General features: G+C 56.3%; 2 protein-coding genes across 2 annotated transcripts; both read right to left on the reverse strand.

The window, feature by feature from the left end:
- Positions 1 to 6306: 6306 nt before the first annotated feature.
- Positions 6307 to 11346, reverse strand: CHEK1 (checkpoint kinase 1). The gene is made up of 12 exons (XM_050322949.1): positions 11244 to 11346; positions 10608 to 10831; positions 10448 to 10512; positions 10212 to 10281; positions 9441 to 9629; positions 8350 to 8454; positions 8162 to 8257; positions 7982 to 8090; positions 7601 to 7778; positions 7280 to 7411; positions 7087 to 7188; positions 6307 to 6880 (listed from the first exon to the last, which is right to left on the reverse strand). Exons 1-12 carry the CDS (start codon positions 11306 to 11308, stop codon positions 6785 to 6787), a joined length of 1431 nt encoding a protein of 476 aa, XP_050178906.1. The 5' UTR covers positions 11309 to 11346; the 3' UTR covers positions 6307 to 6784.
- Positions 11347 to 11609: 263 nt separating this feature from the next.
- On the reverse strand, positions 11610 to 20302 carry STT3A (STT3 oligosaccharyltransferase complex catalytic subunit A). Its single transcript, XM_050323147.1, has 19 exons — positions 20250 to 20302; positions 18958 to 19041; positions 18718 to 18844; positions 18378 to 18438; positions 17785 to 17906; positions 17452 to 17597; positions 17125 to 17215; positions 16365 to 16471; positions 15814 to 15978; positions 15095 to 15275; positions 14490 to 14645; positions 14267 to 14358; positions 13559 to 13714; positions 13266 to 13454; positions 13071 to 13187; positions 12889 to 12991; positions 12263 to 12451; positions 12031 to 12146; positions 11610 to 11941 (listed from the first exon to the last, which is right to left on the reverse strand). The coding sequence occupies exons 3-19, from the start codon at positions 18803 to 18805 to the stop codon at positions 11903 to 11905; spliced, it is 2118 nt and encodes a 705-aa protein (XP_050179104.1). The 5' UTR covers positions 18806 to 18844; positions 18958 to 19041; positions 20250 to 20302; the 3' UTR covers positions 11610 to 11902.
- Positions 20303 to 20705: the final 403 nt, after the last annotated feature.

The following is a 20705-nucleotide window of genomic DNA, read 5'->3' on the forward strand; positions in this document are numbered from 1 at the left end:
GCACACTGTGACACTTCCCAGTGCCTGTTCCAGGAGAAGACATCGCTCCTGGGTCTTTCCAGCACTACCTGGAGATGGAGCAACTCCAGGGAGTCCTTCCCAAACCCTGCACCCAGGAGCATCCCCATAGCAAACCCTGTCCCTTTAAAAGGCTGAAGGGGAACCTGTCGGTGCTGGTTTGGGGAAAATTTTGGGAGGGGCCACTCTGGGATGTCTGGAGCAGAACTTTTGCGTGGGGGAGATTGCAACTATGGGGTGCAGATGGATCAGGGAGAAAAACCCAGGATGAAGGAGCGAGTAGCTGTGGGGCTGTGACACTGGGGAGATACCCAGCGGGAGATGGTCCGGCCGACCTGGGATTTCTCCTGGTGCCGTTGTGTAAATACTGCTGACGGGAGGAATGTGCAAGCCTGGAGGAAAAATCCCCTTCCCAGCCAGAGCATCGCCTCATGGCCTCCCTCACAGCGGGCTCAGAGCCCTCCTGATGCTGCTTATCCTGCCAATTCTCCTGGGGAGTTGTTTTATCTGACTTGATTTTGGTGGGATGCACATCCCCAGCAAGGTGGAGCATCCCTGCTACTCCCCACATCCCTGCTTCCTGCAGCATCCCTGCCAGTGCCACATCCCTGCCAGTGCCACATCCCTGCTTCCTGCAGCATCCCTGCCAGTGCCACATCCCTGCCCTGCTGCAGTCCTGAACTCCTTTTCCCCCTTCTGCTCCTGGTTTTTTTGGGTTTTCCCTCTTTTTTTTAATAACCTTTCCCTGTATCTCCCACCTCCTCCTCCCCCTGGTTGGGGTTTTGGTGAGGTTTAGCCAAACCACCCTCCTACTGTGTAGAATCCCTGGAAAACCCAAAACCAGCTCTGCAGGGTGGCCAAAGGCTCACATGAGGCACTGACAGGTCCCTGAGCTGCTCAACCATCCGAGCACGGCAGGGCAGATGAAATCCATCTGATCTCCCCCCCTCCTTTTGGATGCATTTTCCACCAGGATATTCCTTGCACCCAGGTCCCTTTGCCCAAGGGGGTTGTTGGTGGGTCCTGAGACCAGCAAGACGATGCTCAATCAAGGAGGGAATGAAGTGATGATAAAACCCTCCAGGACAACAGGAAAAACGGCATTTTCCCTTCCAGATTCCCTCGCTTTCCTCCTCTCCACATCCCAAAACTCCCAGCAGGGGCCAAATGATGCTCAGAGCCCACTTAAAAACACAATTCTCCACTCCCAGGGAGGAATTTTTCCCTCTTCCCTGAGCTGGTTTCACACTTCTCCTACCCCAATGCTCAGTTACTCCACACCTGGGGGTTGCAAAGCAGCACTCTGGGGAATCTGGGGGCTTATTTTTTGTGTGTGGGGGTGGGTGTTTGAGGGGTTTTTAGGGTGTTTTGGGAGTTGAGGGTCTGCTCTGGATGGTGGGAGCAGCGCTCTCTCCCCGCCCTGCCCAAGAATGTTTCTGCTGATATTAAACCCGACCCGGAGGCATTTGGAAGGAGCCGACTTCCTCGCCAAGAAAATGACCTCAGCCTCCTGCTTTGGAGCTTTTTTTTTTTACCTTTTTAAAGCATTTTTCTCCCTCTCCTGCCTGCCAGGCAAGAGGCACCGCTGGGGCCTCACCCCTCGTTCCTGCCATCTCTGCCAGGCTGCATCCCTGATGCCAATCCCCCAATTTAGGGGGATAGTTGTAGCTTTTAACCTCCAAATTCCAGTTTTAAGCTGTAAATTCCAGGTTTCTCCCCACAATCTCCCTCCCTGACACCGATACAGGAGGACCCGGGGGGCCAAACCTGCTGCAAAAACCCACTTTGCACCATCCTCCAGGCACTTGATGACCTGCAAAACTCATTTTCCCAATGAAATAAAAGGGGAAAAAAGCACCCAAACCCAGAGCCGACATTGCCCAAGATGTTTCTGGAAAGGGATTTTTGCAGGAGTTTCCTTAACAGACTCCTCTGCATTTTTGCTTTTATTAATGTGGCGGCATTCCCGAGGCTGCTGCGATGCTTTTGCGAGAGCTAAAACATCTCCTGAGTTCAAAATGCAGCAAATCCAGCCCCTCAGGCACCTCCATGGTGGGAAATGCTGTGCAGAAAGGAGGGAGACACCGATTTACAAAGGGAAATGCTGGATTTGGGTGTTTTGGGATGGAATTGCTCCAGCTTAAGGGTTTTTTTCTCAAATGCATATTTCTGTCCTGAAGACTCCGAGCTGATGGGGGCAGTTGAGAAAATAAAAGTGCTTCTGGAAACCTGTTGGATTTCCAGACCCCAAAAAGCTGATGCTAGTGGGAAAATTCCAAATTTGCCCCTAAAAAACAAATGGGAAATGCTTCTGACATTTTTCTCTGCTCACAGTGGTGGATCACCATCCTGGAGCTGCATTGCCATCCCACATCTCCCTCCTGCATCCCAAATCCTTCACCTGTACCGTGAGCCCTGCGCCCCATGTCCTGCCCCATGCATCCCAAATCCTGCCTCCTGCCTCCTGATTCTTGCATGCCCCATCTGCATCCCAAATCCTGCATCTGCATCGTGTCCTTCATCCCACACCCTCCATGTCCATCCACATCCTGCCTCCCCCTCCTAGACCTGCACCTCGCACCATCCCATGTCCTGAGCCTGCAACCCAAACCCTGCCTCTGCATCCTGCATCCTATCCAACTCCTGCATCCCACATCTCCATCCCACACCTCCATCCCACCTCCTGCATCCCACATCTCCATCCCACATCTCCATCCCACCCCCTGCATCCCACATCTCCATCCCACATCTCCATCCACCTCCTGCATCCCACCTCTCCATCCCACCCCCTGCATCCCATATCTCCATCCCACATCTCCATCCCACCCCCTGCATCCCATATCTCCATCCCACATCTCTATCCCACCCCCTGCATCCCATATCTCCATCCCACACCTCCATCCCACCCCCTGCATCCCACATCTCCATCCCACATCTCCATCCCACCTCCTGCATCCCACACCTCCATCCCACCCCCTGCATCCCACATCTCCATCCCACCTCCTGCATCCCACACCTCCATCCCACCCCCTGCATCCCACATCTCCATCCCACATCTCCATCCCACCTCCTGCATCCAGCATCCACATCCCTGTCCTGCTGTCAGGACCCGGGGGGCACCAAAAACCCCTTATGGTCTGACCGGCCTCACCAGCGATCCACAGCCCTCCCAGGGCCCTGTGTCCCAGGGTCCTCACTGGTCCATACTGGGCTATACTGGGCTGTGCCCCCTAGAGCCTCACCCTGGCTGTGCCTCATCCCCACCCTCCCCCAGCCGCAGAACAAAAGTTTATCTGCAATGGAAGTCATTTTCGAGGCCGGATTGTTCCCATCCAATCCCTCCTTCCCGCTCCCATCCAGGCGTTTTCCCAGAGCAGGTGTGATATGGGAGAGCAGCGTTCCCAACCTGGCCCGTGCAGGGCGGGGGCGGGGAGGTTTCCCATCCGCGGGGGCTCCGTTCCCCTCCCCGGCACATCTGGCGGGCAGATGTGGCCACACGGCCGGGCTCTGCCTCCCAGATGGGGGACGAGCTGCGAAATCCCTGTATAGGATTGGAAAGCGATAATTTTTCCTTGGAAATGTGCGTTTCCCGGCTCGTTGCACGCACTCCCCATCTCCGGCGGTGCCGCGAGGTCCCTGCGCACAGCCGGGGCTGCGCCGTGGGGTGGAGTATCCCTTGTCCTGCACCTCCATCCCATATCTGCATCTGCACCCTGAATTCCACTGCTGCATTCCATGTCCTGCATCCACATCCCACCTCCTGTGTCTTACATCCCTCCTTTGCATCCCAAATCCTGCTCCTGCAACCTATGCCCTGTACCCGGCATCCTTCCTCTGCATCTTAAATTCCATTTCCCTCCTCAGTTGTCTGGATCCCCACCTCTGCACCCTAAATTCTGCTCCTGTACCCCATGCTCTGTATCTGCATCCCAAATCCTGCATCTGCCCTTTCATCCCATGTGCTGTGCTCTGCATCCCACATCTGCATCCCCTCTCCCGCGTCCTGCATCCGTGTCACGTGTCCTGTGTCTGGAAACCTGCATCTGCATCCTAAATCCTCCATCCTGCATCTGGGAACCTGTGTCTGCATCCTAAATCCTCTATCTGCTTCCTAAATCCTTTATTTTTTCCCCCTTAAATCCTGTGTCTGCATCCTCAATCCTGCATCCCACATCCTAAATCTGCATCTGCAGCCTAAATCCTGCTTCTGCAGCCCCTGCATCTGGCACCCTGCAGCTGCATCCCAAATCCTTTGTCCCACATCTGCATCCTGAATCCTTCATCCTGTGTCCTGCATCTACATCCTAAATCCTCTCTCCCCTTGTCCTCTGTGTCCTAAATCCTATGTCCTACATCTGCATCCTGAATCCTATGTCCCCATCTAAATCCCAAATGCTCCATCCTAGATCTGCAGCCTGGATTCTCCATTCTGTGTCCTGCATCAACATCCTAAATCCTCCACCTGCCTCCCAAATCCTCTATTCCACATCCTGCATTTACATTCCCAATCCTATGTCCTGAATCTGCATCCTAGGCTCTCCTGCACTCTGTATCTACATTGTGAATTATCCATTCTACATCCCACATCCCACATCTGCATCTTTAATCCTGCACCCCAAAATCCTACATCTACATCCCAAATCCTATATGGATTCCCACACTTGCATCCCAAGTTCTTTGTCTCACATCCTGCATCTACATCCTACATCTCCATCTAGATCCTAAATCCTTCATCCCCCACCCTGCATCTGTCCTAAATCCTACATCCCACATCTGCATCCTAAATGCTCCATCCTTTATCTAAATCCTACGTCCCATAGCTACATCCCAAATCCCAGGTATCACACCTGCATCCAAAATCCTCTATACTGCATCCACATCCTATGTTCCATCCTGTTTTAAATTCACCCATCCTGCACTGACATCCTAAATCCTCCATCCTGCATCTACATCCCAAATCCATCCTGCATCTACACCCCAAATCCTGCATCCCACATCTACATCCTAAATAATCCATCCTGCACCTACACCCCAAATCCTGCATGTAGCACCTACATCCCAAATCCTATGTCCCCCATTTGCATCCCAAGTTCTCCGTCTTGCATCCACGCCCTAAATCCCACATCCCCATCTAGACCCTAAATCCTCCATCCCCCAAATCCCGTACTTACACCCTAAATCCTACCTTCTAGATCCTGGTCCCTCCCTCCTGCATCCACCAGCCCGTCCCTACCCGTGCATCCCAAACCCCACCGCTGGGATGCCGCAGCGAGGCTGAGGGACCCCCCTGTGCCCGCGGGAGCGCCATGAATCCGGGATGAGGAGGGGGCAGAAGGCCTGGCCGTGCTGTTGGTTTTGGGATTTGCCACGCTCCGGTGGCTCCGAGCGCGCCGGGTCCCGGTGGGGCCGCACAAAGGGCGCTTTCAGGGCCCCGCTCGGCACAGCCCCCCTTACCCGGCCACATCCCAACACAAACCTTTCATCCCCCTCGCATTTCACCCCCCGGACCCCGAAAGCGGAAAATAATCTCCTCTATGGAGTTAAAAAACAAAACAAAACAAAAAAACCAACCAAACAAAACCACACCACAAACCCCTAAAAATTAGGGTTGAAAATAAATTCCTGTGGGATAATCAAGCCTGGCTAAGGTGTGAGACCAGGGTGGAGCACTGAAGCATCCTGGGGAGGAGGGAATGTGCCTGTGACTCCCCAAAATATCCCACTTCCAGCAGGTAACAGGTGAAAAATTAATTTGTTGTGACAGCGAGACCCACTCGTGCAACGAGTTGTGCCCCTCCACAACCTGAGGCATTCCCGAAGCTTTTCTACTTTTTTTTAAGCCCTCAGAAATATAAATTCCTGGGGGGAATGAACCAGAAAACCCTGTATTCAGCCTAATTATCCCCCCCGGCCACAATCTGTGATCTCCAGGACAATTAAAAGCGCTTAATCCCGGCTGAAAAGCAAACAAGGTCGGGAGCGCGGCGTCTTCCTGCTTCCCCCTCGCCCGCTGCCGGGGTCTCGCTCCCCAGCTGCAATATAAATATGCAATTAAAAAATCGCCGCTAATTGCTTCGCCCAAGGGGGGTTCCCACCAGGAAAACAAAAAAAGAACCGGGGGAAGGGATATTAAAAAACCCAAAGGAAAGGGGGAAGACAAGCAAAACAAGTGGGTTCTTTTTTTTTTTTTACCCCAATAATTAAATGCCAACGCAGCTTTGGGGGAGAAATTGTGGGGATGCCTCAGGGTTTGCACCCTGGGGTGGGTTTTTTGGGGGGATGCTCTTTTTTTGGGGGGGGGAATGGGGTTAATCCCCGGCTCTCCTCTCTCGCTCCAGCGCTAACAACCCCTGGCAGCTCCCGGGCTCGTTAGTCCTTCAGAAAAGCAATTAAGAGAGGCTGGAAAACGAGGGCAGCCACTGCCCTGAGACAGGGCAGGGAGGGGGGGTAGTGGGGCAAGGGGTGGGGGGGTCAGTGCCTAAACCCTGGGGCTGGTTTAGGGCAGAGTTCCCGGAGTGGGATTGAGGCTGGCTGAGCAAAGCTGCTCCACCAGCAGTTCCGGAGGGAACAACCCCCTGCAGCCTCCCCCCTGTGGGAAACGGCATCGCTCGTGTCCCCCGAGCTTTATTGAACCTTCCAAATCTAAAACACCTGGCTGGGCACCTTCACGGTGTTCAGTGCTGCTGCTGCAGCCCAGTGAAGAGGAAGAGGAAGAAGAGGAGGAGGAAGAGGAGGAGGAGGAGAAGAGGAGGAGGGGTGCAGGGGCTCAGGTGCCGGGCAGCCAGACTTTCTGGGTACTGACGATGTCGCTGAGCTTGGCCTTGATCTTCAGGAAATGCCTCTTGAACTCCAGGCCGTCACCCTGTGCAGGGAGAGGCGGGTGGGTTATATCACTCTGCATCCCCCTGAATGTTTCTCCATTCCCTCACACCCACCTTCCATGGTCTTCCACCCCCCCTGCAAGGTTCTGCACCCACTTTACAAGGCTCTTCATTCCCTTGCCCAACCCCACCTCCCACACTGAGCACCCACCATCGAGTGCCCACCCTGACCCGCCCCCCTGCTCACCTTGGAGAGGCGAAAGTCCACCAAAATCTTGCTCTCCATCTCCACCAGGTTCACCTTGAAGATGAGTTTGTTGTTCCTCCTGTCCGTGGTTGAGATGGTGACCTGCAAAAGGGAGGGGTGCCCTGAGTTACCTGCCAATGCAACGGCACAGGGGAGGGTCCCATCCCCCTGATTTCGGCCCCCTGGTCCCCACCTGGTTGGTGCAGCTCATCTTGCAGCCGTAGCTCATCTTCTCACACACCTCCTTCAGCGCGCGGTACGAGCCGTCGGCGTCCAGCTTGGTGAAGAACCGCGTCATCCGCTTCACCAGCCGCTGCCACGGGCTCTGCAGCCCCCAAAACACATCCCCCCAAAGGTTATAAACCCCGCCGAAGAGCTGGGAAACCCCACCGAGCTCCGGCCGCAGCTCGGCAAAACTCCCGGCTCTCGGCAGGGAAAGAGCGGGAAGCTGCACCCCCTGACGGCGCTCGGAGCAGCTGCATCCCAAATCGCAGGAGCCCCCGCAGCCCCTGACCTGGGAGGAGCCCGGCGTGCCCAGCAGCTGGCTGTTGAGCAGCATGTGGTCGGGGCAGGCGGGCTGTGAGAAGCTGATGCCCTGCACCAGCTGGTCGATGCTCCCTGCTCCGCTCTCCCAGGGCATCCCGCCCGTGCCGGGCTCCGGCTGCGACGTGGAGTAGCTCGCCTTGTCCTCGCTGCAAGGCAAGGGTGGGGACACGGGGGTTAGGGATGCCGGAGAGAGCCCGGCCTGGGAATTGCATGGGATTTTGCAGGGTTTGGGGTGATCACAAGGGTTGTGTGAGGGGTCTGCACCCAGCCACCTCCCGGGGAAAACGCCGGGAAAGGCCTGTGGGGCACAAGGAATTGCAAACCCGAGTGTAGGGAAGTGGAGGCTCACCCCAGAGCGGCCTTCACTGGGGAAAAGTCTGTATCAGATCGGATGTGCTTGGAGAAGCCGCTGGGGGAGTCGGTGACCCCTCCCGAGGAGAGCCGAGCCCGCTTAACATCTGCAAAGGGACAGGACAGGCGGTCACCCCCAAATCCGGGGGCACGAGCGCGTTCCCCGGCGGCCCCTTACCCTTCTTGAGGGGTCTGGTGTACCACCGGTCCTTCTGGATGTCGGGAATGGTGATCCTCGCCGAGGGGCTCTCCGTCAGGATCTTGTGCAGCAGCGCTGGGGAGACGCAGGGGTGGAATGCAAGGCGGTGTGTGCACGTGGGGATGTACACAAATATGGATACAGGGATGGGTGTGCTGGCTGCTCACCCAAGGGGGCAGAATCGATCTTCTTCCAAGGAGGGAGGTAGGTTTTCCTGTCCTTCCAGTCGCTGTATTCCTGGCAGCTGTCGCTGGGCTGGTCCCAGGGCAGCTCTGCCGGGGGATCCCACTGCCGTCACCCCGCGGTGCCACCAGCCCCGGGCACGCACGGGGCACTGCGGCACTCGGTGTGCCAGCTGTCCCTGCCCCGGGCCAGGTGCTGATCCTGTGTGCTCCCCATGCATTCCATACCTCCCCATGCACTCCATACCCCTCTATGCATTCCATACCTCCCCAATACATCCCATACCTCCCTATGCATCCCATGTATTCAGCATGCATTCCAAACCTCCCACACACATTATATATCTCCCTATGCATTCCATACCTCCCCATGCATCTCATTCCTCCCTGTGCATCCCACGTGCTCCCCACACATCCCATACCTCCCTATGCATCTCACATACTCTGCATGCATTCCAAACCTCCCCCATGCATCCCACGCCTCCTCATGCATCCCAAATCTCTGCTGTGCATGTCATACACCCCCTTTACACATCACATACGTTCCCCTTTTGCATCCCCCTATGCCTTCCATGTATCCCCATGGACATTCCATTCATCCCTCTCCCTGCAGTTCACATCTCCCTCATGGATCCCACACCTTCCCCTTCTGTATTTCACACATCCCTACCCTGTGCATTCCATGCATCCCCCCCATCTCATACGTGCTCCTTCCCCATCCCATACATCCCTCGGTGCACTCCACACACCTCCCCTCCAGCATTCCATACGAGCATCCCCTACACATTCCATGCACACATCCTTCATGCATTCCACACATACACCCCTCTGCATTCCACATGTGCACCCTTCTTCATTCCACGTACTTCCCCTGTGCATTCCATGCCTCCATCCTCTCTGCATTCCATACATGCACCCCTCGTGCATTCCATACAAACCCCTCCATCTCCTGCACCGCCAAATGCCCTTTGCACCCTCGCCTGCATTCCATACATCCCCAGAGGCATCCCTGTATTCCCACCTGCTGCCAGCACCATGTGTGCCCCCCGTGCATTCCATGCATCCCTGTATCCCACCTCCTGCCAGCATGGCTGTCAGCACGACGCCACAGGCCCAGACATCCACGGGCTCCGCTCGGAATTCCGGGCGCCGCAGCAGCTCCGGGGCCACGTAGGGGAGTGTCCCACACATCTTGTTCAGGAGCCGCTCCCGCCCGTTGTGCCGGAACACCGTGGCCAGGCCGAAATCCGAGATCTTCAGGTTGTCTGAAACCCAAACAGAGTGGAAAGCCCGAATTAGAAATGTGAATTCAAAATTCAAAAATTCAAATTCAAAATTCAAAACTCAGATTCAAACCCCGACACTTGAATTGATTTAAAATGCAAGCTAAACTCTAAATCAGTATAAAAATGTAAATAAAAATTATAATTATAAATTAAAATTAAATGTTTCAATTAAAAGTTCAAGTAAAAATTTTAATTAGAAATTCAAATTAAACTCTGGTTAAAAATAAAAAATTGAAATTAAAAGTTGAAATTAAAGACCTGAACTAAAATTTAAAATGCAACTAAAAATGGAAATAAAAAAATTAATTAGACATTCAGATTAAAAATTCTGGTTAAAAACTTGAATTAAAAATAAAAGTCAAATTAAAACTCGAATTTAAATTCAAATAAAAATTTGAACTAAAAGCTCAAATTAGAACATGAATTCAACCTAAAAAAATAAAATTAAACTGTCTAATTGAAACTAAACATTCAAATAAAGAAAAAACATTTAAAAATTAAAATACGAAAATTCAAGGGGAGTCCAAGAGGGCTCTGTGTGTGTGTGTGTGTGTGTCCCACCTCGCTCATCCAGCAGCAGGTTCTCCGGCTTCAGGTCGCGGTGGGTGATGCCGATGCTGTGCAGGTACACCTGGGGATGGAGGGGAGGTCAGTGCCGGGCGGGAATCCCGGGAAGGGGCAGTGCCGGGCGGGAATCCCGGGAAGGGGCAGTGCCGGGTGGGAATCCCGGGAAGGGGCAGGACAGGGCTGGAACCCCCACCGGCGTCCCCACCACCAGCGACCCCGCGATCCCTCACCACGCCGGCGATCAGCTGCTGGAAGAACCGCTGCGCCTCCGGCTCCGGCATCCCCACGTCAGGCTCTGCGCGTGGGGAACAAGAAAGGGAAGAGCAAATCCTTTGGGATTTACAACTCCAGCTGTCCGGCTGGCCCGGGCCCCGGCACCCCCGTGCGCACCGATGCGGTCGAAGAGCTCCCCGCCGCGGCAATACTCCAGGAACAGGTACTGCGTGGCCCCTTCCCGCCGGTGCCCGTAGAAGCGCACGACGTTCTCGTGGCTCAGCATCTTGTTGATGCAGATCTCCTTCTTGATGTTCTCCGGGCACTCGGCCGCGCGCTTCATGTCCACGATCTTCACGGCCACGGCCTCCTCCGTGCGGCGGTTCACGGCCAGCTGCACCCTGGGCGGGCAGGGAATGGGCAAGGAATATTGCCACAGGGCACAGGGACTGGGCAGGGAATGCAGGAGGAGGCAGGGGCAGTGGGTGTGTGAGGGGCACGCTCCGGGTGCGCAGTGGGATGCAGTGGCCAAACAGAGGGCACAGAAGGGCTCACAGCGGGCACACACAGGGCACGCAATGGCCACGCATGAGGCAAACAGGTGAGCACACAAGGTGCACACAGAAGCCAAACAGCGGGCAAACAGTGGGCACACACGGGGCATGTGATGTCCGAGCAAGCAGTGGGCACAGGACCAGCAGCGGGTGCGCAAGCGGCACACGGAGGGGGCACAGGGCGGGCAAGGGGCAGGGAAGGGGCGGACCCGGCCGGCAGCAACCCCGCCCCGCCCTCCCCGGGCCCCTCCGCACTCACTCCCCGTAGGCGCCTTCGCCCAGCGTCTGCACCAGGTCCCAGTCCTCCACGAAGGGCACGGCCATGCCCGGCCGCTGCCCCGGCCCCGCTCCGGGCCCGCGATCCCGCCCCGCTCCCGGCCCCGCTCCGGCCACGCCGCCTTTTCCCGCCAGAGCCGCGCGCCCCGCCCCGCCCTGCGCGCGCAATGCCCCGGCCACGCCCCCAGCCCGGCCACACCCTCATTTTAAACCCCGCCGCCCATGACCAGGTCATGACCTCCCCACCACCACCCCAGCCCACATTTCCACCAAATCAATTAAAAGCGCCCAAACAGCCCCAAAGTCCCTCTGGCAGAACTCAGGGGTAAAACCTCACAAAAATCGCCACTTCTTTTTTTTTTTTAATTGTTTTTGTTTTATTTATTCATCCTCTTTGTGACTCCCGGTCGATCAGCCCCGGGGTCAGAGCCGCAGCTCCCGATTTGGCGGCGGCCCTGTGTGGATATAAAAGTCACTCCTGGCGGGACGGGGCGGGCGGGGCCCTCCCGCCGCTGCCTGCGCTTACAAACAGTACAAAACAACCCCGGAACAGCCCCCCTCAGACCCCACAACCCCCCCAATCTCTGCTGCACAGGCCAAGGCTGGGTCAGTGCGTGTTTGGCATGGCCGCCCCCGGCTCCTCTACGTCCTCGACAACCCGCGGTTGTCCAAATCTTTCACCTGGGCAGGGGAAAAATAAAAGCCTCGTTAGGTGGAACTCCACATTTTTTCCCCCAAATCAGAGGTCTGGGCTCGCCCTGGGGCCGTACCTTGTATATTCGGACCAGCCAGTGCTCTGTGGTGTAGGCCTCCTCCAGCACGTCCAGCTCAAAGTCCTTGTTGCCGATTTCGGCGTTCCTCACCCGGTCGTAGCCCGGTGGTCGCTCTGGGAGAGGGCAAAGGACAGGCAGCGCTGCCACACCGTGCCCTGGGGATGCCAGGGCGTGGTGGGGCACCCCAAAAGGGGTGTCATCCCTGCAGGGGGTGGTTCTGGGCACTCACTGGCCTCGGTGTAGACCTGGCCGAAGCGGTAATAGCACATCTTGTACATGAGGCAGTTGAGCAGCACCGGGGAGCCCTCGCGGTCGACACGGAACTCCCCGGTGGGGGTGTAGTAGTCGTGCTCCTTGATGTGGCGCCCCGTGTCCGTGCTGCCCCCGATCCGCACCATCCACAGGAACTTGTTGATGTCTGGAACGTGGAGAGCAGAGAGTTGGGGGGTAGAGAGTGAGGTGTTAAGTTGCGGTAAAAAAATGAGTTGAGTTGCCAAGAGCAAGGGTTGAGTTGAGTTGGCCAGAGGCAATGAGTTAAGTTGGGGGGCAAAGAATGACGACTGGAGTTGATTTGGGTGGCCAAGAGCAAGGGGTTGAGCTGTGGTGAAAGAACAAAGAGTAGAGTTCAGGCAAAAGAATGAGGAGTGAAGCTGAGCTGGGAGGGTCAGGATTGAGGAGATGGATTCATTTGGGTGGCCAAGAGCAAGAAGCTGAATTGAGGGAGAGCTAAGAAGGAACGTGCAAGGTCCAGAGAGGAGCATTCTGGCACCATTTCCACTCGACAGCCCTGGCTGGAGGTGGGACTGGCACCAGCGTGCCCAGATGGGTCTGACCCAGCTCAGAGCGGGATCTTACCGTCGGACGAGTACCCGGTGAGGCCGCCGAAGATGACCAGCACGTAGCTGACGTCCAGCTCCCTCATGATCTCGTAGGCTTTCTCCTCCGTCGATGCCATGGCCTGGGGCAAGCACGGCGTCAGCCACAATGTGTGGTGCCCAGAAAGACCAGGCAAGGCGGGGGGTGAGGGAAGGACCCACCTGGCCGACGCGGGAGATGTGCGTGTTGTTCCAAGTGTTGTTGTCCACCAGGATGGTCCGGTTGGCCATGGCGGTGATCTGGTACCCATAGTCCCACCAGGACATCACCTTTGCATCCTACACCCAAACACAGGCCGTGCTGTCAGCGCCTCAGTGGAAAACATTGGGTCCCCAACACCCCAACCCCCTGTGTACCTCTGGCGTGTTGTGCCGCAGCCAGTAATAAGCCTCTCTGAAGTCATCGAAGATGATCCTGCTGCCATCCCCGCCGCGGGCAGAGAGCACGATGGAGGGGGAGGAATAGGCCTCGCTGGTCACCCAGGTGGAGTGGAAGGTGTAAGTGATCAGGAAGAACGCCATGACCAGGATCATGCCGCTGGCAACCTGCGGGAGCAGCCCAGGTCTCAGCGCTGGAGGGACGAGGCCGTCAGCCCCCACACTCGGCCCCGCCAGGACCAGCGGTTCTCCTGAGCCGGCCCGGCACACACCTCGTTTTTGATGGGGTAGGTGGAGTCTTGCTGCTTTTTGCTCTTCTTGTCCGGCCGGCTGATATCCAGGTTCTTCATGTAGGTGGACAACACCTGGGACACGCCGATGCCGGACAGGATGCACATCACCGGGGCCAGCACCAGCATCAGACGCACCTACGGCAACAGCAGAACTGTCGAAGAACGAAGCCAGGCAGAGATCCGAGAGAAGAGGGAATCTGATGCCATTCCTAATCCAGCACCTCACATTCTGTGGATACATCAGCCTCATGGCTGATTTTTCTAGCGGGGAACTGCCACAACCTTGGACAGTCAAAACAGGCCACCACGCCGAAGTGACCTCGATCACCAATCTTAGGTGGAGGCAAAGATTAGTAGATGCCTCCACACCACAACTCAACCCCATTTAGGGCTTGGGGTGCCAGAGTAAGAGTGGAAATGGTTTATTGGCAGCAGTCCCTGCTTGGAAACCCAGAGAATTTGGTTGGGTTTTCAGCTCATCTTGAAACAGCGGAACAGTGACTGGTGGGTAGCACTGGCCTGAGGGAAGTAACACCCAAACCAGTGAGTTTTGCAACCTCGCTATACAGAGGGGCAAAACCCCAATATTAAAGGAAGGGAGAACCCTCAGGGGGAAAGAATCATCCTTAAGTTCAGAAAAATAAATTAAATCAGCTTTGTTAGAAGCCAGGAGGCTGCAGCCCTCACCATGACAGCCGAGAAGTACATGCTGGTCACGCCGTACATGATGATGAAGATCCGGGCGTCCGAGAGGTTGCTGAAGCAGTAATAGAGACCGACTGTGTGGGGCAGAGACACAGGTCAGCTCAGAAATTACATAAAACCAGGCACACAGAGCTCCCCCCAGGCTCAGCACCCCAGGAGAAGCAGGACAAACCCTCTGGTGAATAACTCAAGGCTGGCGACTCACCCGGGAACATGAACACCAGGAGCTGCAGGTCGAAGTAGTAGGAGGACCAGGTGGTGGGCTGGTGCTCGGAGACGGAGGCGATGATGGGGATGTTGTTCTTGGCGTAGGAAGGGTCCAGCAGGGAGTAGAAACGCCCCGTCCACGGGGAGATCTTCCCTAGGAAATAGGAGAAAACAAATCCTCTTTGGATCCAGCAGAGATTTACCGGCAATGCCAACACATGCTTTCCTGGGGAAGCACATGTGAGGCTGAATGAGCAATCCCAGATCTTGTTCAACCTATTACTCAAACCTGCCATTTTAAAAAAGAAATAAAAGGCAGTTTTACCCTAAAACCCCTCCTCTCCACCCAACCTCTGTTTTGGGCATCTCTTCGCTATTACAGAGTGAGGTTCGGTATCTGCAGCACCAGCCCAGCCTCTCTGCCCCTCGGATCCTGCAGCTGTTGCTTAAATATTCCCTGCTAACTCACAGATTTGGGCAGGTCCCAGCCTCTCCCTTCAAAGGGGCTCACAGGCACTGACACCACAGCGACACGGAGTTAGGACGGACAAATTCCATGCCCTTGGAAGCAACACCTTCAGTATGGCCTCAGTCTCGAGCTACCTGTGAGCATCAGAATGGCGCCGATGCTGAGGAGGACGAAGCCGACCAGGGAAATGACGCTCCTGAAGAGGATTTCGAACTGCTGGGGGTTCAGCTTGCTCCTGAGGTAGTCCACGAAGGCATGGATCTGGCACAAGCCGAAGACTCCGAGGGCAGCCATGTGCTCCGAGGAGAGGACGGGCTGGGAGCAGGGCAGGGCAGGGTCAGACACAGAGCAAAACAAGAGCCCCGTCGCACCTGTTATTGGCTTTTTTCACAAATCACTTCTCGGCACAATCACTGCCAAAGTCACAGGAAAATGTTCAGATGTGCCCTCCCTGTGGTTGGCACAGCTGGCAGGAGTCCCTTTCCTACATCCGCTTCGATTCTGATAAGAATCCACATGGAAAGTTAACTGGATTCTCTCGGAAACACGAGCTAGGCAGGCACGTTTCCTGCCACACCAAGACGCACAATGGTACAAGTGTTTCCTTCACAGAAACCAAAGGTATTTTTATGGCAGGCAACCAGCGCCATGAAGGTTATCAACAGCTTTGAAAGTCATCCAGCACCTCCAAAAGGTCATTTTGCCAAAGGTGGCAAGGAATCAGCATCATGGGAGCTGGAATAAGGAGCCAGCATCCACTTACAACTGCGAAGCAAGAAGGGAAAGCAGGTGCCAGCACACTGCTATTCTGTTAAAATCCACCCCTGAGTGTGCAAATCCTCCTGGTGCCCACCTGGAAGCCAACAAAGGAGATCTGCATGGAGAGGATGGTTCCCAAGCAGTAGACTGTGCAATAGGCTACGTAGATCCTGTGGGAGAAGCGCCCGGTCAGCATCAGCACCAGGACGTGCAGGGGGATGAGGTTGATCAGGAAGACGTAGCCACCCCATGAGGAGACCTGTGAGACACAAACCAGACAGACCCACAAGTTCCAGGACTGAACAGATACACAGTGAAACGTGGCAGGTTTTGGTTTTCCTGGGATCACAGGCAGGATTTTCACCCAGTGGCAATGCCAGCTGGGATCTGCTCTAAGGGCATCCTTGACATCCCAGCAGCCAGAAACACAGATTTCTCAACATTATTAATAAAACCTCACATAAAACCCACTAATTTGGGAAATGTAAATGAACAAGGCAAGCACCTGCTCCATTTCCACCTCCATGGAGGTTCCAGCTCCCTGGACTCACAGCCACAGGAATGGCACGCTGTGGATTCCCATCTCCATAAACAGAGGGAGCTCGGAGTCGGGATCACCCCAGCACGGGGAGAGGGGACACTCACCATGTAGAAATAGGCCAGGGCACACATGGCTGCCCAGTAGATGGAGCCAGTTTTGACAGCTTTGATCCACATGTAGTAGGTCAAGAGCATGCAGAATATGGCGATACCTGCGGGAGGACCAGAAGGGTTTAATGTCACCCCTTAGGTACAACAGAGCACTCAATCCATTAAATATATACATATAAATGCTTCTGATGTTCCATCAAGAGGTGGAAGAGCACTTTGTACAAAAAGAAGCCTGGGAGAAGTGTTTCATCTCCAATTTCGAGACTGAAACACTGCAGGGTTTGTGTCTCACTCCAGGTAAGAGCTCACGTGGCTCCTTCCAGCCACACCAGCTGGGAGAACTCCTTACACAGCTCCCAAAAGCCCAGCTACTGGGAAGCAATCTGGATCCTCCTCTGCCCCAGGCACTGACAGTGAGATTCCTGTCTTTGCCAGTCACTCCCAGAATGGAGATAAAACCATGGGGGAACCATGCAGTAGCTCTGGTCCCAGGTGGAGTTTGTGGAGGTGGCAAAACCCTTTCTGATTGGCAAACAAGGATACTGGGAACAGGGAACACCCGCTGCCAGAGTTGGGAAACACTCCCCCTTCTTCCCTGCGTGGGTGAGAAACACCTCAGATCTCTGATCAGTGGGGTTTGTATGGTACAAACCTGGCAGGGCTCCCTGGACCTCTACTGTGCCCTGCAGCACCTTTATCATCACTTTCCATTTCCCAGCAGTCCTTAAGGGTTCCCCAGGGGTCACAAACTCACCTTCGTTGTCGTAGGAGCCGGCGACGGATCGAGAGATGTAGCCGGGCACCACGGCGATCATGGCGGCAGCGAGGAGCCCTGCCCCTGCGTCCTGGGAAAGCAGCCAGGGGGAACAGCGGGGTTTAGGGGCTTTGTTACTCAAAGGAATACAAACTGAGTGTGGAAACAAAGTTTTGAAAAGGTCTCCCGCTCCCCAGGAGGTGGGGGGTTTGAGGAGCACGGTGGTCACCTCCCAGACTCCGGCCCAGCTGCTCCCCTAAAGAGCCAAGAGCCCCTGCTCCTCGCCAAGGCCCGGGCCCGGCAGGGGCACCCCGGGGGTCCCTGTACCTTGAGCTCCTTGGTGAGGTGGTAGGTCACGATGGTGGTGAAGGAGGAGAAGAGGGGGGCCAGGAACACGCAGACATTGCGGATGTCGATGGTGATGTGGAAGAAGTGCAGCACGTGGTAGATCGCTGCCGACGTGATCATCAGACCTGCAGCACGGACACACCTTCCTCAGGGTGCCCCACAGCCTGGCCAGGAGGGAGCTGCTGCCCAGGGAGCATCCCCGAGCTCCCCTCTGTCCCAGTTGGAATTCCGAAATGCGCTCCATGGGCACCCCCCACCCCTCTCCCGATTTTGCCCCGTGCCAGGTGTGTTCTGGCTCGGCAGAAGCTTCACCTGGGTAAATGGTGCCCCCGATGATCCTGCCCAGGGGGTACCACGCTCGGTCATCAAACCAGTTGTGGAATTTGTAGAAGCCCTCCTCGGCCAGGAAGCGGGTGGTGCGGTAGTTGAAGTACCTGCACGGGGGACGAGGCGCTCTGAGGGCTCATCCCGGGGGTCCCACACACAGGGAACCAGCCCAGTTTCCCTCAGCTTGGCTGCAAAGGCGCCTCCCTCCTCCCAGGGGGGTTAAAAGTGGGTTTGCAAAGGTAACAGTCTCCCTTGGGACTGATTTAATCAGTGACAAGCCTGGGACACAGACACAGGCTGTCCCAGGAGCCCTCTCTTCTGCTGCACCCAGGCAGGGAATAACCCCATTCCAGCAGCAAAGCAATGGCAGGCCATTCCTGGATCCAGGCTGCAGGAAGAGCCCTGGGTAACAAGTAAATTTTGGCTGTGGAAAAGGAAAACCAAGCTGCACTGACACCTGCCCTCCAAATCCCACATCCTCCACGCGGATTAGCTGAGCCAGGCACACACTGTTTGAATTCCACCGGCTCCAGGAGGGGAAAAACCCAACAAGCCCCCAGGAACTGAGAACAACTTACGGGTCAAATTCATGGATGACACTTTCAAATCTTAAGACGGAAAAGAGCCTTGTGGAGAAAGCTGCAAACACAGAGAAGGGGCAGAGTGAACACAAAGAGCTCCCTGAGCTTGGCTGTCCCCCTTCTTTGCTGGATGAAAACAATTTTTGTATTAAATTGGTCAACGAGAAGGCAAAGAAAGAGGCAGTTTTCAAAGGAAAAGGCACAGAGGGATTATGGTGTGGTTTAAAGGCAGGTGAGAATTTCACAGCCTGAACGAGAAGAGAAGAAGGAGCAGAGGCAGCTCCAGCCAGGGGTCTCCTCTGAGGGCAGCAGGAGCCCTCCCTGAGGACACACTTACAGAGCACAGCTGCCATGGACAGGATGAGCAGCTTGAGCAGCGTGTCCTGCTTCTCGTAGGAGAGCCGGAGAAACCCCAGCTTGGTCATTTTTCACATCCAAGGCCGAGCCTGAGGATCCTGGAACACCTGGACACGGACAGGAGCGACTCAGACCCCTGAGGGCCTCATGAACTCGGACCTTAACCCCCATTCCTGCCCACCCTTCAGCCCTGCCAGGTGCTTGTGCCTCCCTTCCTCACCTGAGCAGTCACCCCAGCTCTTGGCCGGTTTTCCTCCCCCTCACAGAGCCCAGAACTTCTCAGGGGCAGAGGACGTGCCTGCTTCTGTGTGCACAGAACAAAACCCCCGTGTAAGCTCTGAGCAAAGCCCCTGCCTCCCCCCTGGCTGCTCTCTGGAGTTTAACCATCACCTGCAAGCCATGCACAAAATATAACCCAGGGAGAGTGCAAGAAATTGGTGCTTTTTGTCACATGCAGCAAGTACAAACAGCTCCTGGTTGCTCCCACTTTGAATTATTTGTTAAATACAGAGATGTGGTTTGTTAATGCAGACAAGAAGAGTAAATCATCTTTGCTCACACCAGACGTGGCTGTTTAATTCAACCTCCCTGGGTGGAGCAAAAGCCAGAGAAATCTGGGGGTCAGACACCAAGGAAGTGAAACTGTGACTAGAGAACAGCAGCTTTAACATCTTTCTACCCTTGAAAACATTCAGATTTCTTTAAAATCCTTCTTTAACTCATTCCATGAGGAAAACCCCTCCCGCTGCCCCGGACAGGGGTAGCAACCCCAGTTCAGGGTTTGTGAGCTACACCACCATTAAGACGGGCTGAGATTTAAAAAAAAAAAAATCAAACAGACTGCGCCTGAAGGAAACCTTCCCGTGCCCTGGAAGTGCTTCCCACTGGGCACTGGTGCGGGAATAACCCCGTGCCGCGGATACTTCCCGGACGCCCCGCGGCAATGAAGGAGCTGAGGGTGGCAGGGGCAGACACCGCTGGCTCTGCCCGGGGTGACCGCTCAGCACCAGAGCTCCCGGCACAGAGCACCCCCTCACAGACACCGCCATCCCCACACGCGCGGGGCGCGTCCCACGGCGCCACCCGCCCCAAAAACGAGGGCGCCCCGAGCAGGGCACACCGGAACCCCTCAGCCCCCCAGAGCCGGACACCGCTCATCCCTCAGCCCCGCTCATCCCACAGCCCCGCTCACCCCTCAGCCCCTCAGAGCCGGACACCGCTCACCCCACAGCCTCGCTCACCCCTCAGCCCCTCAGAGCCGGACACCGCTCACCCCTCAGCCCCGCTCATCCCACAGCCCCGCTCACCCCTCAGCACCTCAGAGCCGGACACCGCTCTCCCCACAGCCCCCTCAGAGCCGGACACCGCTCTCCCCACAGCCCCCTCAGAGCCGGACACCGCTCTCCCCACAGCCCCCTCAGAGCCGGACACCGCTCACCCCCCAGAGCCGGACACCGCTCACCCCCAGAGCCGGACACCGCTCACCCCCAGAGCCGCCTCTCCCTCGCTCACCCGCCCGCCCGGCCGGTCCCTCAGCGCGGCCCCTCCGCCCGCTCCATCCGCCCCGCGCAGCCGCCCTACCCTCGCCGCCGCCAGCCCCGCCCGCTCCCCATTGGGCCCCGCACACGCCACTCCAGAACCGCCCGCTCTCATTGGCTGAGGTGCCGCGCACTCAGCCGAGGGGCGGGGCCCGCCGCTCACGGTGCCTTCCAATTGGCAAAGAGCGGGGTGGGCGGAGCCGGCCGGGAGCGAGCTGTGACGTGTCCGTCAGGGCTTGGGAGCGTCACGTGGGCGGAAGCGGAAGCGGGTCGGGCGCGCCACGTGGGCGGTGCCACGTGGGCGGTGCTCGGGGAAGCCCCGGGGGCAGTGACGGAGTGACCCCCCCATCCCCGGGCAGGGGAACCCCCTCCGCCCAGGGGACACCTCCCCGCCCGCATCGAACACAGCGGCAGGCCCGGGACGGCTGAG

Source organism: Myiozetetes cayanensis, unplaced genomic scaffold (assembly GCF_022539395.1).
Source record: "Myiozetetes cayanensis isolate MyiCay16 unplaced genomic scaffold, myiCay2020 scf29, whole genome shotgun sequence".
NCBI classification, from domain to species: domain Eukaryota; kingdom Metazoa; phylum Chordata; class Aves; order Passeriformes; family Tyrannidae; genus Myiozetetes; species Myiozetetes cayanensis.